This window comes from Aythya marila (assembly GCF_965140915.1).
Source record: "Aythya marila genome assembly, chromosome: 2".
In the NCBI taxonomy this organism is placed as follows: Eukaryota; Metazoa; Chordata; class Aves; order Anseriformes; family Anatidae; genus Aythya; species Aythya marila.
In genome coordinates this window covers 121828551-121843058 of record NC_139043.1, presented here as the reverse complement: position 1 = coordinate 121843058, position 14508 = coordinate 121828551, and the positions used below count along the sequence as shown (strand labels likewise).

At 34.6% G+C, this 14508-nt stretch overlaps 1 protein-coding gene across 2 annotated transcripts in view; it reads right to left on the bottom strand.

Annotated features, from left to right (window-relative positions):
• PREX2 (phosphatidylinositol-3,4,5-trisphosphate dependent Rac exchange factor 2) overlaps window positions 1-14508 on the bottom strand; it is a 181402-nt gene that overhangs the window by 84568 nt on the left and 82326 nt on the right. For both annotated transcript variants that reach the window (XM_082755020.1, XM_082755019.1), the window contains 10 exons: window positions 13633-13682; window positions 12976-13051; window positions 12343-12415; window positions 11015-11157; window positions 10758-10850; window positions 9209-9357; window positions 7077-7162; window positions 5145-5281; window positions 1906-2023; window positions 834-1018 (listed from right to left, as the gene is read on the bottom strand). In XM_082755020.1, the coding sequence (XP_082611146.1) occupies window positions 834-1018; window positions 1906-2023; window positions 5145-5281; window positions 7077-7162; window positions 9209-9357; window positions 10758-10850; window positions 11015-11157; window positions 12343-12415; window positions 12976-13051; window positions 13633-13682 (1110 nt within the window). The remainder of the gene's footprint in view (window positions 1-833; window positions 1019-1905; window positions 2024-5144; window positions 5282-7076; window positions 7163-9208; window positions 9358-10757; window positions 10851-11014; window positions 11158-12342; window positions 12416-12975; window positions 13052-13632; window positions 13683-14508) is intronic.

The following is a 14508-nucleotide window of genomic DNA, read 5'->3' as shown; positions in this document are numbered from 1 at the left end:
GGAAATAGAATAAGAAATTTGCAGATATAAATACACTTCCCCAAAGTATGGCTTTTCATACTTATATATTTTTAATACCCATATACGCATGAAAAGATAAAGAATACTTAATAAAAGGAGCTGTATTATTGTATTATTTGTCAATCTGACCCAGAGAACACCAGCTATATGCAAAAAACATTTATGAAGACTTTCATAACAACTGCAGATTTTACCATTTGGAAATATTCACCAAGAAAAAAGCTCAAACTCTAAAGTAGCACTTGCTTTTTTTCTTCATCTGTGATTTTGCCAGTGTTTGCCTCCCATACATACAGAGCTTTATTTTACTTTAAAACACATACACACACACAAAAAAAAAAAAAAAAAAAAAACAACAACAACAACAACAATTAAAAAAAACAGATATGATGCCACTTCCAGTACTCTCACTAAAAAAAAAAAAAAAAAAAAAAAAGTTACACAGGCAATTTTGATGAGATAAAATAACGTTTGGAAACTACAGCCTGCCTTCACAAAGTTTTGACATTCATTGAATCTTTGACTTTCTTTGCAACTTTATTTGATGATTAAGAAAAAAGGGAGAGAGGTAGGGAGAATGGAAGACTAAATTTCTTTAATGTTTGTTCAGTTTAGAAGCTCAATTTATTACTACACCATAATTTACTTTGCTTCCTGAGTACACAATCATCCTTCAAAATGTCAGAGGGATAAAGGTGACCAATTACAAGATGTTAAATGAAATACACATAATCTCAAGAATAAGCAGAAGAAAGATGTTGCTACATTGGTATTCAGCCAAGTAAGAATTAACACATATGATTGTTTAGTACCTTTGCAGTCAAGCTGAAAAATCCCTTTGGTTCAATCATTTTTTCTAACACATGGCACTTTATTCCAGCTGTGCTGTCATACTCGTAAACCACTCCATACTCCAGGTGAACATTGTCAACAGTCAGGCTTACGTGATCTTTCTTCCCATCAATTATTGCCATAGTATTAAACTTGTCAATCACCTCTAGAATAAAGAGAGTAATACAGATCAGTTGAGGAGGGTTGGCCACTGAAAAATGAATTATAAAAGGGGGGGAGGGAGGGGGGACATAGGCAAACATTCTAGAAATACAAATGGTCTGCTCATTCTACTTGAACATGTACAGCACATAACCGAGCTACCAGGTGAGTGATTTAAAATAAGAACACCAGTGGCTTTATGAATGCTAAAATAAAAAATTGCTAAAGAAGCATGAATAGACAAGTCACAACAGTCTCTCTTTAGAAACAGTCATTGTTGAAAGGGACTAATTCAATTTCATTTAAAATCTAGACAGGTAAAATACAGTATCAACAAAAATATGAAAACTGAGAAATTCTAAATAAACCAGAAGAAAATTATCAGAAATGAAACCACTATGTCACCATTTACCCAGAGAACACAAATACAGTTCACATGCAAACCACCTCTTTAATTATCATCTTTGTACAAGCACACGAATCTAGATTTATCTAAATGTCAATTGCCTGAAAATAATCTGAAGGATAGCTGATTTGTTATTTCTCATGCAGTAGTCACTAACTCATCTAATTTAACTTTAAATGATTACTGGTGGTGAAAATAATTCAGGTAATTCCTAGGATTTCATATCCTATGAATGAAAATTGAAAAGATTTTCCCTGAAGTGTTCACAGAAGCTTTTTCTTGAAATGAGAAATGCAATAATTTTCAAGGAACAGCATGTTAAATTTACCTCCTTACAATACATAAAAAAGCAAATCCTTACATAAAGCACAACTTACTGTCTGCCTACAATTTCATCTCTGAAAACAAAGCCACTGCCTGTATTTTCCTTGCTACTTACACCAACATTCTGAGCAACAACAAAATCAAAACAAGCTATCACATACCTTCCACTTTGCAGTCAAAGGCATCTCCTCCATCATCTCCAGAGGGCTTGGCATTTGTTTTCTGAAGATCTTCCTGTGCACTTTCAATGCTGTTGTAAATCCACTGTATAGAATCTTGCTAAAAAAAGTTAAAAAAAAAAAAAAAAAAAAAAAAGGAAATCTTTACAAGCACAATTGATAGCAACTTATCCCACTGCTCTCAAACACATAATAGTTGCTTTAATTCCCTGAATATCATATCTACTGCCTTCTGAGCTTTGAGTTCCAAATAACGTTTTGAAAATTACAGAGAATTTTGGCTTTGGCTAGAATCATCTGAAGCATTTAACCTTTTTTTTTTTTTCTTTTTTTTTTTTAAATCTATCACGAGACAGTAGGAAATCTGTGGCAGTATGACATCCATCAGTTTCGTGTCTCTGCCAAAAATAATCTAAGACATTTCAAATCAAACTGCAGGCTGAAAAATATTTGAGACAAGAAATTGTGAAAAAATCAAGAGAACAGTTCTTGTCTTGCTAAATATGCTATGTGTCCACAAAGCTGGGAAGATTGCAGAATGCTAACTGATAGCATGGTAGTATGTCCACCTAATCTATCACCCATGTGTCACTGGCAAAAAATTTATACACCACAGCCTTCATTACTTGTACTTGTCTTTTTGATAGTTATTTTATTAGATCTGCTTTATTACACAGATTAGCAAAAGATGCTAAAAGGACAGAATCTCAGGCAAGTCCAGCATTTTATGTGACTGACAGACACGTGCATACAGGAATGGTAGCTTGGTCATACAGCCTATGAAGGAACCACCTGTAAGCCTTACACCTCATTTTCCCCCCTCACTTGTTTAGACATGTGTCCATCACATCCTCTTCGAAGGGCTATCAAATATGGCATCTACAGAATGTTCTTCTCTTCCTCATACATTTCAAAAGAAGCTTGACGCTTCATTAATCACTCCCTCTCTAACTGCTACAGCAGAACAAATGGCACAATCATAATCATAAAATCATTCAGGTTGTAAAAGACCTCTAAGATCATCTAGTCCAGCCTTTAACTCAGTACTGACAAGTCCACTACTAAACCATGCTACTCAGTTCTAAATCAACACATTTCTTGAAGACCTCCAGGGATGGTGGAGGTCCTCTCAACCTCTTCCCTGGGCAGCCTATTCCAATACCACAGAACCCTTTCAGTAAAGAAAATTCTCGTAATAAAACCTAAACCTCCCCTGGCATAACTTGAGGCCATTTCCCCTTGTCTTATTACTTGGTGCTTGGGAGAAAGGGTTCTCTTGCTTCATGATTTGAACTTAAGATGGCCTAATAGAAGGGCTACTTACTTCAACTGGAAGTCACTTGTTCAAAAGCTAACATAAGATATAATACTATATGATTTGGAACCATATTCTCCAAATGCATTACGGAGGGACACACTAAGCATAAATCTGTCGCATCATGATTAGTATCACTGCAAAGAAATTACATGGAATATCAGAAAGCAAAATCTGCTTTCAATTTTAATTTTTCCAGACAAGACAACAAATACAGACATTGTCCAACAGAAGTTGCACAGTTATTCCCATTGCAACAAATTGAAATGAAGCTTCATACTCCAGGCAAACAGGAAGACTCCTCGCACTGAGAAGTGGAATATTCAGAACGCAGAAAAAGATCCCCTTTCAATTATGCAATTGCCAACCACAGGAGAGACAGACTGCAATATTTGTGTTAATTAAATGATACGCTAATTACTTACAAAATAGGAGAAATCCATAGTCATCTTACAAATAATTAAAAACCCACATTTCTGAATAGGAAGTGAAATTTTAGCTGTCTTGACAGCAGTGGGAATACTGTCATCAGTCTAGACTGTTATCTCATACCATTTGATAGCAGGTTTTCTAAGAGATTCTTGTCAACCCGGGGGTTAGTTATATGGGATTTGCGGAACATGATTGGCTACTTTTTTAGACTGAAATAATCTGCACAAGAAAAACAGGTATGTATTCCAAGATATTACACAAGTAGATGGAAATAAAACCAAAACAGTAAATTTGCATGTGAAGGCATTCATGCCAGCCAACATCAATCAATCCTTCAATTATATCTATAGAGAACTCCATGCTTAGAAAAGAGAGAAAACATGCCTGGTACAATTTTTTTTTTTTTTTAAAAAGTAATCAATCTTTTACTCCATGCATTACTTGCTCATAGAGTACCCTTTCTTTACCAGAGCCCGTATTCCTTTAAAGAATAGGTGAGCTCTACCTTGATATGTTATGTAACATCAACTCCATACTGCAGTTAAAAAACAAACAAACAAACAAACAAAAAAAAAAATCCAGACATTTTCATGAAGACAGTATTTGCATAACAGTTTTAATTCTTATAATTCTTATCTCATATCTATGCAGTAGGTATGAGGGAAGGATTTCACTCCTGATTTTAATTGGATTCTTCTTCTCAATTAACATGCACTGGAAGAGTCTGTACAGTTAATTAATGATACCAGTTCACAGTTTATGAAAAATTTGCAGGAACTTGGAAAGATTACATTATATAATCCAGCTGGTTTTGGTTTTCTTCCATACAATTTATATCTTGCAAGCCATTAGATTTTCTCCTAAACTAACGTGAGAAAGATAACAAAGCTTGGATGCTTATATTAAAAAAAGGCAAATTTTGAGCCCTTAAATTTATGTTGATTTCCAAGACTGGAATGCAATGGGAACACAAAGAATGAACACGAAGACTTTTATAGGCAAAATATGTGCACTCTGCTCTCTATGTGCTGAAGTGTTACAAAATTCTGGAAGAGGATCAGCTTTTTGAATTACATTCTCATGCCGATGAGCAAGCAGTGAACTGTGTAAATCCCTCTCCATCATGATGAGAATATACCTCAAAATGCTTTCTGCATAGAACTGCAGAAAAACTTGAAATAAAACTTTAAAAATACCATATTAAGAACTTAGCTATAAGCCTATATTTTTTAATGCAGAAATTAAAGAGACCTCAAACATCAGCAATATATTGAGGAATGTTCGCCTTTTGTAATTCAACTGGCTTTCTTCCACTTTTATTCACCACTTGTATCCCTTTACCACACTCAATCGCAACAGGTGCATGGACAGAGATACATACCACACTGTTTACTTTGGTTGAAGAGAACATTTTACCAAAAAAAAAAAAAAAATTTAGTCAGAAAAATCTGCAAGAGTAACAAGTTAAGTGTACCTGCATTGGACGCCTATACTTCCTGCATGCCGTGACATGAGCAATAACACTTGCATGAGTCTCTTTGCTGACATTAATTCCATTCACTTTGATTATGCATTGGCCAGGGTGGAGACCAGCTGCAGCTGCCACTGTTCCTGTTAAAAAAAATAAAAATCACATAGTTGACAGGCTTCCTTTCCTAACCATTTCCTTTAAAGCTTACAGTCCAAAAACCCAAAAGCCTCTGACCACAGAGTGCTTCTGAAGTCAGTGGACTCCAAGAAAATAGAGTTCCAAAGACATTTCTGAGGATCCTATCCATGTTTTCATCTATTTTCCATTTCATTCATAACAGAGTGCCTTACAGTTTTAATTGAAATATCCAAAAATAACAGAGTAGAAGATCTAAGCAACTTTAACAATAATAACAATAATCTTGAGTAATATATATGTATATTGTACATGCAACATAAAACACATGCTTCAGCATTTTCTTTCCACAACAGAGTAACCACCTTGGGAAAATCCTCTATCTACTGAAAAGGTACTATAAAAATACCAGCTGTCTCCAGGTCTTTTCAGTATGATTCAAGACTATTCCTGAAAGACAGCCTGCTGGACTATAACCATCTACCTGAACACTCACCTCCTTATGTCTCTCTTCCTATTGCTACAGAGGTGCTGGTGAAGTCAAAATCTGTTGCTTAGAGAATGCAACACTGAGGTGAAGAAGTCAACTGTTAGAAAAGTTTAAACTGAATTTGCAGGGCTGACAAAAAGAAAGCCATGTTATGACTTCCAGGTGAGCATATTTGAAAAAGAAATAACAAACTATATATGTTTTTCAGTATTAAACAATATAAAATAAGGTTTTCCTTTATTTTAGGCACTATCAGGTGTTGGTGTTACTTAAAAAATATAAAAACTGCAACAATAGTTGCATTTTAAATCTAAAGCCAAAGATAGTCTTTGGAAATGATACCATTGCCAGCTATTGCAATTCACAAAAGTCTGGATTTAAAAACAGAAATAAGCCTTATTAAATATCTCTCAAAAAATATTTTTTTGTACTTCATGAAAAAAAAAAAAAAGGGTTCCAATTCGGCAGAGTATTTAAGCATATGCCTACAATCTTTCAGGTTTAGCAAACCACACAAGCAAGATGTACCTACTATTGAGGCTAATTGGAATAAAGTATGTGCTTAATGAATTAGGATAGGCAGTTGAATTGAGATCCAGGTGCAGAAATAATTATCACATCAGCTCAACAGTCTAGTTTATTAGACTTTCTCTCGAAAATCTAATTTCTGGCACCACAGCCAAGAAAAAAAAAAAAAAAGTTATGAAGCTCTGTTCAAATCTGTCTGCTTTGCAGATCAGTTCACTTTAAATTCCTCAATTACAACAGAAGGAGGAGGGGAAAGGACACAACTGCCCCACAATAGCTGAAATACAGTGGTATCTGGCTTTACCATTAACAGCATGCAACAGCAACAAAAAATGTTTGAACTATTTTTGTTGCCAGTGCAGCAACCCAGAATTTATCAAGTTAGGGATGGCAAGCATTTGAATAATATGTCACAAAACAGAAAAACAAACCAAACAAACAAACAAAATGGTATTTAGACAAGACATCTGCAATTACTGTGACAAAATAGGTGACCAGCACCACTGAAAAGGTTTGTGAAAAACAGACTCTCTGGAGAACATTTTCAGAACATTGCAGAACTACATGGAGACCTAACAAATAAACTTCCAGGAAAAAATTCCCAGCACCCATTCACTGGAGAAAGGAATTTTGCTTCTGTCAACTATTCCTCAATCTGTGAAGAAGTCACAGCCTTAACTTACCTTACCTGCTCACTGGAGCTCATTTTGATTTGTCTCAGCCAGGCTATTTAAATATGAAATGTATGAAGACCACTTGTGTTGACAGCTCTTATGACTTACCTCTCCCAACAGCATGGACAACTGATGGGCCAAAGCCCCGGATTTGGAATCCAAGTCCATCTGCAGAGTCAGGAATCTTCACTGTCCTGGTACAAGCAAAAATCCAATATGAACATAGCAAAAGGTAGCATATTGTTATTTAGCATAAAATTGAACAGCAATAAGTAGTGTGCTTTTTATACCAGGGTGTAAAACTTCACACTGTTAGTCAATTCACAATTTCAGATTCAGCATCATATTCCCAATACTTTGAACAGCTTACATCAGAATTAAGAGCAAGTGAAGATACTAAAACTAACCAGGGGAAGGCAATACTATTTCACATAGAATTTCAGCATGCTAATTAAGATCAAAGCAGCACTGCAGCTTTCAAATTCCTCCCAAAGGGACTGCAATTCAGGTAAGTTGTTGTAAAATAGCAATGGAAGGTAGGCAGTCTATCAGGCAAGAGCACAGAGTCTCAGGATCACAGATCATGACAATGACAATTAAAATGAAGCCCTGATCTTGCCCAAAGTAAGCTAACAGGATGTCAGCTCAGGTTCCAGAAAAAGCAACACAGCTGCATTAGCCCTTATCAAAGCTAGTTAGGTCATGAATAACACAGCACTGATCTAACTTTGCCGTCTTTACTTCCAGAGTCAGTTCCATTATTATTTAAGGGATCTTTGCGCTGGACTTCATGTGCTAGTGCAAAAGCAGACAAATCTAAATTGATGGTGAAAAGTGAATTTAAAATACATTTGAACTGTAATAAGTTGGATTTACAGATAGATTTGAACAGTATCATTGTTTCATCTCTTGTACTTTCAGTTTTTTTCTGGTATACAGAATGTTTAGCATTTGGAGACAATTAGAAGCACACATGAGATCCAAATCCCATTGGGGCCTATAAATTTGTACAGATTTGTACAAAAATGCATTGTGAACATGTTAATGAATAAACTATAACAGAACATCACTGGCAGTTTCAGCTAAGAAATTATGAGAGAATAGTTGTCTTCAGCCAACACAGTTGTGCTAGTAGCAGCTTCTGACAAAATGCAGGTAGTACAGGAAACAAGTTCTTAAACTCCTCTGAACTCCTCATTCACTAGGTAATCTCTGTCATCCTTGAAATTCACCCACGTCTTCACTGGTGAGTTGTGAAGAAAATGTGATCAGAAATTGATCCAAGATCTGCATTAAAGAAATGCTAGGATATGCTTTTTATGTTTGCTACAATACTATCACCTACTGTGTTCTTGCTGCTGTTTGGTTTGGTTGTTGTTCTTTTTTGTATTATCAGTCCAGTTGATCAACTTTATGCCGTATTTCTTTCTTTGCTCTTTTTCCTGTTCTGGTTGCCTCTGCATTTCTCAAGCGATCTCTGCTTATTGACAGGAGAAATACATCTCTGTTCTGCTGCTTCAGTGGAGCCATTTCCAAGGCCCTCTCTCTGTGTGTTATCTAGCAACAGGATGGGTTCCTCCTTTCTCTGCAAAACCTGATCAGAATTTCTCCCTACTGCTGTTTCTTATTCTCCTCTTTCTTTGTTACACAGAAACCATTAACAACTTTACTGATAGACCAATGTTCGTTAACATATCTACTGAACCCAGGCATTAGGCCTCACTTTGTATTTCTTTTATGTAACAAAATTCTACTCAGATTGCAGTGGTCAAATCATTGTGTAGAAATACAGCTGTTACAGAAAGATCTGGAGTTGTTTACTTGCTACTGTTGTTTACACAACCAGCACACATACCAAAGAGGCCCATTAGATCACAAAGTCCAACTTCTGCCAAACCAGGAACTAATCCCCAGACAGAGGACCTTGTTTAATAAACATAAGTAAGAGATAAGTGATCAAAACTGTCCATGTATTCAAAGAAACCTCATCTACACTTGCGGTTTCTTCATGTACTTAACGTGGCAGACCTGATGATCTAAGCACTTGTGTTTTGTTTTTGCTGACTGACAAATTTAATAAAACAAAATCAAAGCAGATCAAATTGCTTGACTTTACAAAGTGAGATTCGGCAAAGCATTTAAAATAACTTTACAATAGCGCTGTTTGAAGTTCCACTTGTCTTTTTAAATTCACTTCAATTGTAGTTTCTAAAAATTCCCGCAAAGGAATGACAACTTACTCCCGTGGTTTAGTGCTCACAAGAACCCGCAGGGGCTTTCTGCTGTTTAAACACGTTTTCAGGAAGCAATCCACTTCACTAAAGGGTCGCAGAAAAACCAGGTCACCATTAATGGCGAAGATTTTTTTCCCAACCTCCAAGCCTGCCATCTAGAAAACAATAACAGTTGTGTAGATGTTTGCCTTTTATAACCACCAACATTATGTTTTCTTCTGCTTGCATGCAACCCCAATAGGAATAATGACACACACACTTACAGAAAATTCTTTATGCCTCCTTCACGAACTACACTCAAAAGACACACAAAAAATTGGTTCTGGAATTGGTTATAGTGACCTCAAGTGTACTGTAAACTCTCCTTCTGAAGAGACCTAATGACAAGTCCTACTGTCAGTCAAGATTTTATTGAAGTATTACAATATTAGTTAATATCTGTAATAATTAACACAATAGCCTTCACTGATCCAGTTGTTGGCTTTTTTTTTTTTTTTTTTTTTGCTATTATTGTTGTTATTATATTATTGATGTTACCTCATTTGCCCACATGTCATTCTCCAAAGGAGCTAACGCTTCTTTTGACAAGGAAGGACCTGATGACTATTTTAATAAGAGAATACCTATTAAGCTCCAAAATGGAATGGTATCCTTGAAAGTTTTATGGCCATACTTTTGAACCAATGGTACAGCAACCAAATTGCATACAATCTTTAAAGAAGTCTAACAAGAAAGAAAACATTCCCAGCTAGGATGGCAGGAATATACAGAACTGCTCAAGGCACATGTAAAGTCTTAGTGCCACCTGAGATCATGACAGAACCTAACTGCTGAAAAAGACCATATGGGATTATGCAAAGCCAACAGCAAAATATCTCTGGATATAGTTCTGCGGTTGTATTGTACTGTTTTTCTGTCGTATCTATTTTTATCACAATTTTTATCCCACAATGAGATGTGGGGCTTAGAAATAGAAGGGCTTGAAGTCCAAGTCTTTTTTTTTCCTGTCATAGAAGATATTATTTCTGTATATTTACACTTATAGAGACTCCCATACAATTCACTAGAACAATATTAAATTACCCAAATAACAACTAAAGCAATACTAACAAACTGAAAGGCTATGATTTATTTATTCAGATTTTTAAATTCTAGAATTGCTTGATACATCCTTTATTATGAAATACATCAAGTGCAACCTACAGACTAGAGTACTGTTCTATATTCATTTCATATTCTACTGAAGAATGTTTATTCCATTCATGAGTAGTGTAATCATAGGAATATTTTTTAAAGCATTAAAATAAAACCATTACTTTTTCAAAACTCATAACAAATTATCTCTGTATAAAATAAATGTTGCTAATGATCATAGCTCAATTTTAAACAAACAAAGCAAAACAAAACAAAAAAGCATAATAATCATAGCTAACTTGAAAAGTTCTCAAATTATTGTATTATCATCTACTATCACACATTTTCTTAACTGATATATAAATCATACACCTGTGAGCAAGTCAATAAAACAAGAAAGATAATTTATAATGTTTAATACCTCAGCATTGGATCCTTTCTCCACCACTTTAATAATTGGCACTTTATTTCTATCTTCTAAACCAAAACCATAGGTGCCTTCATTAGATTTAATCTGAAAAATAGAATTGTTCAAAATTGTTCAAAAGATTGTTCAGGAAGGCATTTAGTAAATATAGCTCCATTAACAAAAAAAACAATACACAGTGCTAATTTACTGTCACTAATACCAATTTGGTTTTAACTCATCAAAACATATGATAATTTGGTTTAACTCACCAATAATGACTTAGCTATGACATTTTCCACTACTTTCAAATCATGTTTCATCAGTCTGTGCTTCATATTTGACCCTTCCATTTCTTCATCCGCATAAAAACGGAACAACAGTGGTTCATCTTTAAATTCACTTTTCTCTAACACTGTATGACACAGAAACACAAACATTAATCCTGTTCTTCTTTTGAATTCTTGAATAGCATATTTTTTATTACCCATAATATACTGAACATGTACAAATTAAATGCTAGCAAACTACTTTTTGTGTGAAGCTAAGGAAAACTTAATTTTTAACATTAGTAACTCTCTTTTTCCTGGATCCATTATAGGTAGGTATCACTAAGTTTATTTTCAGCTACTGTGTTTAGATTTCACCAAGGTTAGGAAGACTAGCTTAGCCTCGTTTTAGTGAAAATGCCAAGCTTGTGCTTCCTGAAATTGGTTTAAGAACATGATTTTGAAAAGTTCTGTTGGACAGCTATTGGAAATGCTCACTAACAAGTTCTGGCACTCTTCAAGTGCATGAATGATGTACACCACGTTCAGTATTAGAAATGGGTTTGCTGGGGATGTGGAAGCAACTAGAACAGCAGACAGATGCAGTCTGTATGTTCAAAAATCAAAGGCAAAAGTGAACACTGTCTGAGAAAAAGTTAATTCTTCCTCCTTATCTAAACAAGCTGATGAGAAAATGATTTCTTTTTCTTTATTCCAGTAAATGACCCACTGCTTCAATCATTTCACTGAAATCTTCCCTCTGATGGTATTAAATGCAACCTGTTCTCATTTTTCGTAGTCCATGTATCTCTGCTCTCCTCTCCCTTCTTCTTTGTTCCATGCTGTCTTTATTATTTTTTCTACATTTCTACATTTTCTATCATTTTTGTACAGTCCACTTTCTCTGGCTGTCACCACTTCACATATTTAAAGTCATGCTCCACAACACTTAATTCATTCCTCCAAAAATTATTCCTTTATTTTCCTACATATTTCCTCAAGGTCTATCTTCAGGCTCACCTACACAAACATGTATTACCTGCTTAAGAATTTTCTTTCAATGTGGTTCACCAAAATTCCACCCCTAAATCCTTCGAAAGATGAAACCCTCAGTATATGCTTTAAAATTGACTGAAAATAATTTTTAGAGTATACAATACATATTTTTCTTCTTCTTCTTCAAGATTGTAGCATAGGTTTCTCCAGTGATATAATGAATGAATTTCCTATACTGTGTGTAATATCTTTAACAGTGCCTGCATTTCCTTCCTACTATGTAGATGGCATTAAACAAGAGGTATGTATACCTTGTATAGAATGTATTTACTTACCATGGTGCATAAACCCATTATCACAAAGAGCTACACCAAAGATCATAGCTTCCTCCCTGGTCCGGCAATCCCCCTGTTAAACCACAGCATATTTTCTTTATATTTTAATATATAAGTAAAATGGATTCTATTCACAGTGGTATAACCTCACTGGGCAAGTATAAAAGTATTGAGAATTTTTACTTCTATTTTATAAAGCTGGTACATGTTGACTGAATGAACAGGTTACCCCGTTCTTGTTCCTGGTTTGCTTAAAATAAAACAGAATCATAACAGAAAATTGGTACTGACTTCCAGTTAGTAATTTAGGGTTTTCAGGGCCTATCCATTTCATTTTAAGCCTTGAAAAATATCACGTGCTGAATTACAAAGCTAAGTCTCATTAAAACATTTAAAGTTCAATTGCAAATAAGGAAGATAAGTACAAAAGGGATGAATAGCATGGCTGTTGACAGCTGATTTCTGTTACTTTACTGGTTAAGAGGATTACACACAAATATGCGTGCACGCACACACGCACACACTGTTCTTATACAAAGTGTATGTTATTCCACCTAATACATCACTACCTTTCAAATCATAATTTAAATGCAATATTTAGAAAAGCACATAAATCCAAAGGTATACACTTGCCTGTGCAATCAACCAGTCTATGAGTTTGTTAGCCATGACTACAGATTTGTAGGTTCTCAAGTGATAATCTTTATCCCTGTCCAAAACAAAAATATATATGTAGGTATATATATGAAGCAAAAGGTCAAAAGAGCCTAAACTAAAAACAACAAACAAAAAACACTTATTTTCTATACAAGTTAGTATAAGCATGAATTGACCATTTTGTAGTGGTTCAGAAACAGAGCTTCAGAAGCTGCCTCTGGAGTAAAGCAAGTCAAACCTTTCTGTGTAGACAGAAAGGGGAAGGCTGACCATATCTTACTTTGTCACTGCAACATAAAGACAGTTGCCTTCTTGCAGCTGAGATTCTACAAATGAGTAATGGAACATTACTAAAGAAGTGAGTATATTAATATCTACAGTAAGCATATAAGCACATCTATCAGGACCTAGATGGCTCTAAAAGTCTGGAAAAAAAAGATAATCTTGGATTGAGTTTGCACTCATTTTATGATGCAGTTACACTTTTTGTCTTTATAGCCCTTCAATCTTTTTTGATTTCTCCCCAAAGACCAATCTTAGAAAGGTGGGTTAGGTTCCTACATTCAAACACAGTATCTTCAGAATACATACTTCTCTTGAATGAGTCTCTAAGGATTTCCTAACTAGACTCACCTAATTACTGGGGTGAAGAGACTGTGAAGGCGACAGTACAGTCGTACACCCTGTAAAAGAGAAAGATGAGGTTACTTACGTGGATTATAATGTTGTTACATATTCACACCCCAGAGAACATGAGAGGAACGGACACAGTAAAAAAGCTAGATGTTTCACTTAGCTAGCAAAACAAAACTATTCAAATTTCTTTATGTGCCAAAACTTACTATTTCCAGATAACAATATTGACATAAAAATCATGAGACATAAATCATTTATAACCAACTGATACACATGAAATAAGGATCAGCTTTAAGGTAGAATTAAAAAAATAATAATTAAGGTATAGTATTTTGAAAAAAAAAAAAAAAAAAGTACACAAAACTTGAAAGATAAAGTAATGGTCTATGCATTAAGGTTTTCCAAATCACTGATTGGTGCTCTACACACAAAGCAAGCAATTAAAGTAAAAAAAAAAATAAAAATAAATATTACACGCATAAGTACCTTTTTTATATATATACAAAGTAAAATTACAACTAAACAGCATAAAAATAAAAATGATTCAAAGATGTGAAAAGATGTAATACATTTTCAATTGAAAACAAAAATAGAATGCTTGAAGGAATTTAAGATACTACCATCAGAAAATAGCATTAAGAAAAACAAATCACATAAGCATTCCTTAGCAGACTATCAAAAAAAAAAAAAAATCTTTATAACATGCACGACAAAACATATATAACAATAAAAAATTGTGTCAAAACAGGTTTCATTCTACATTGTTGTGCCTGCTAGAATTTGGTATTGAAGATTCTCCTACATATAGCTTACATTAACAATGCCAGCAGAAAGTGAGTGCCATTGTAATGCAATATCCAAGATACTGCAGTT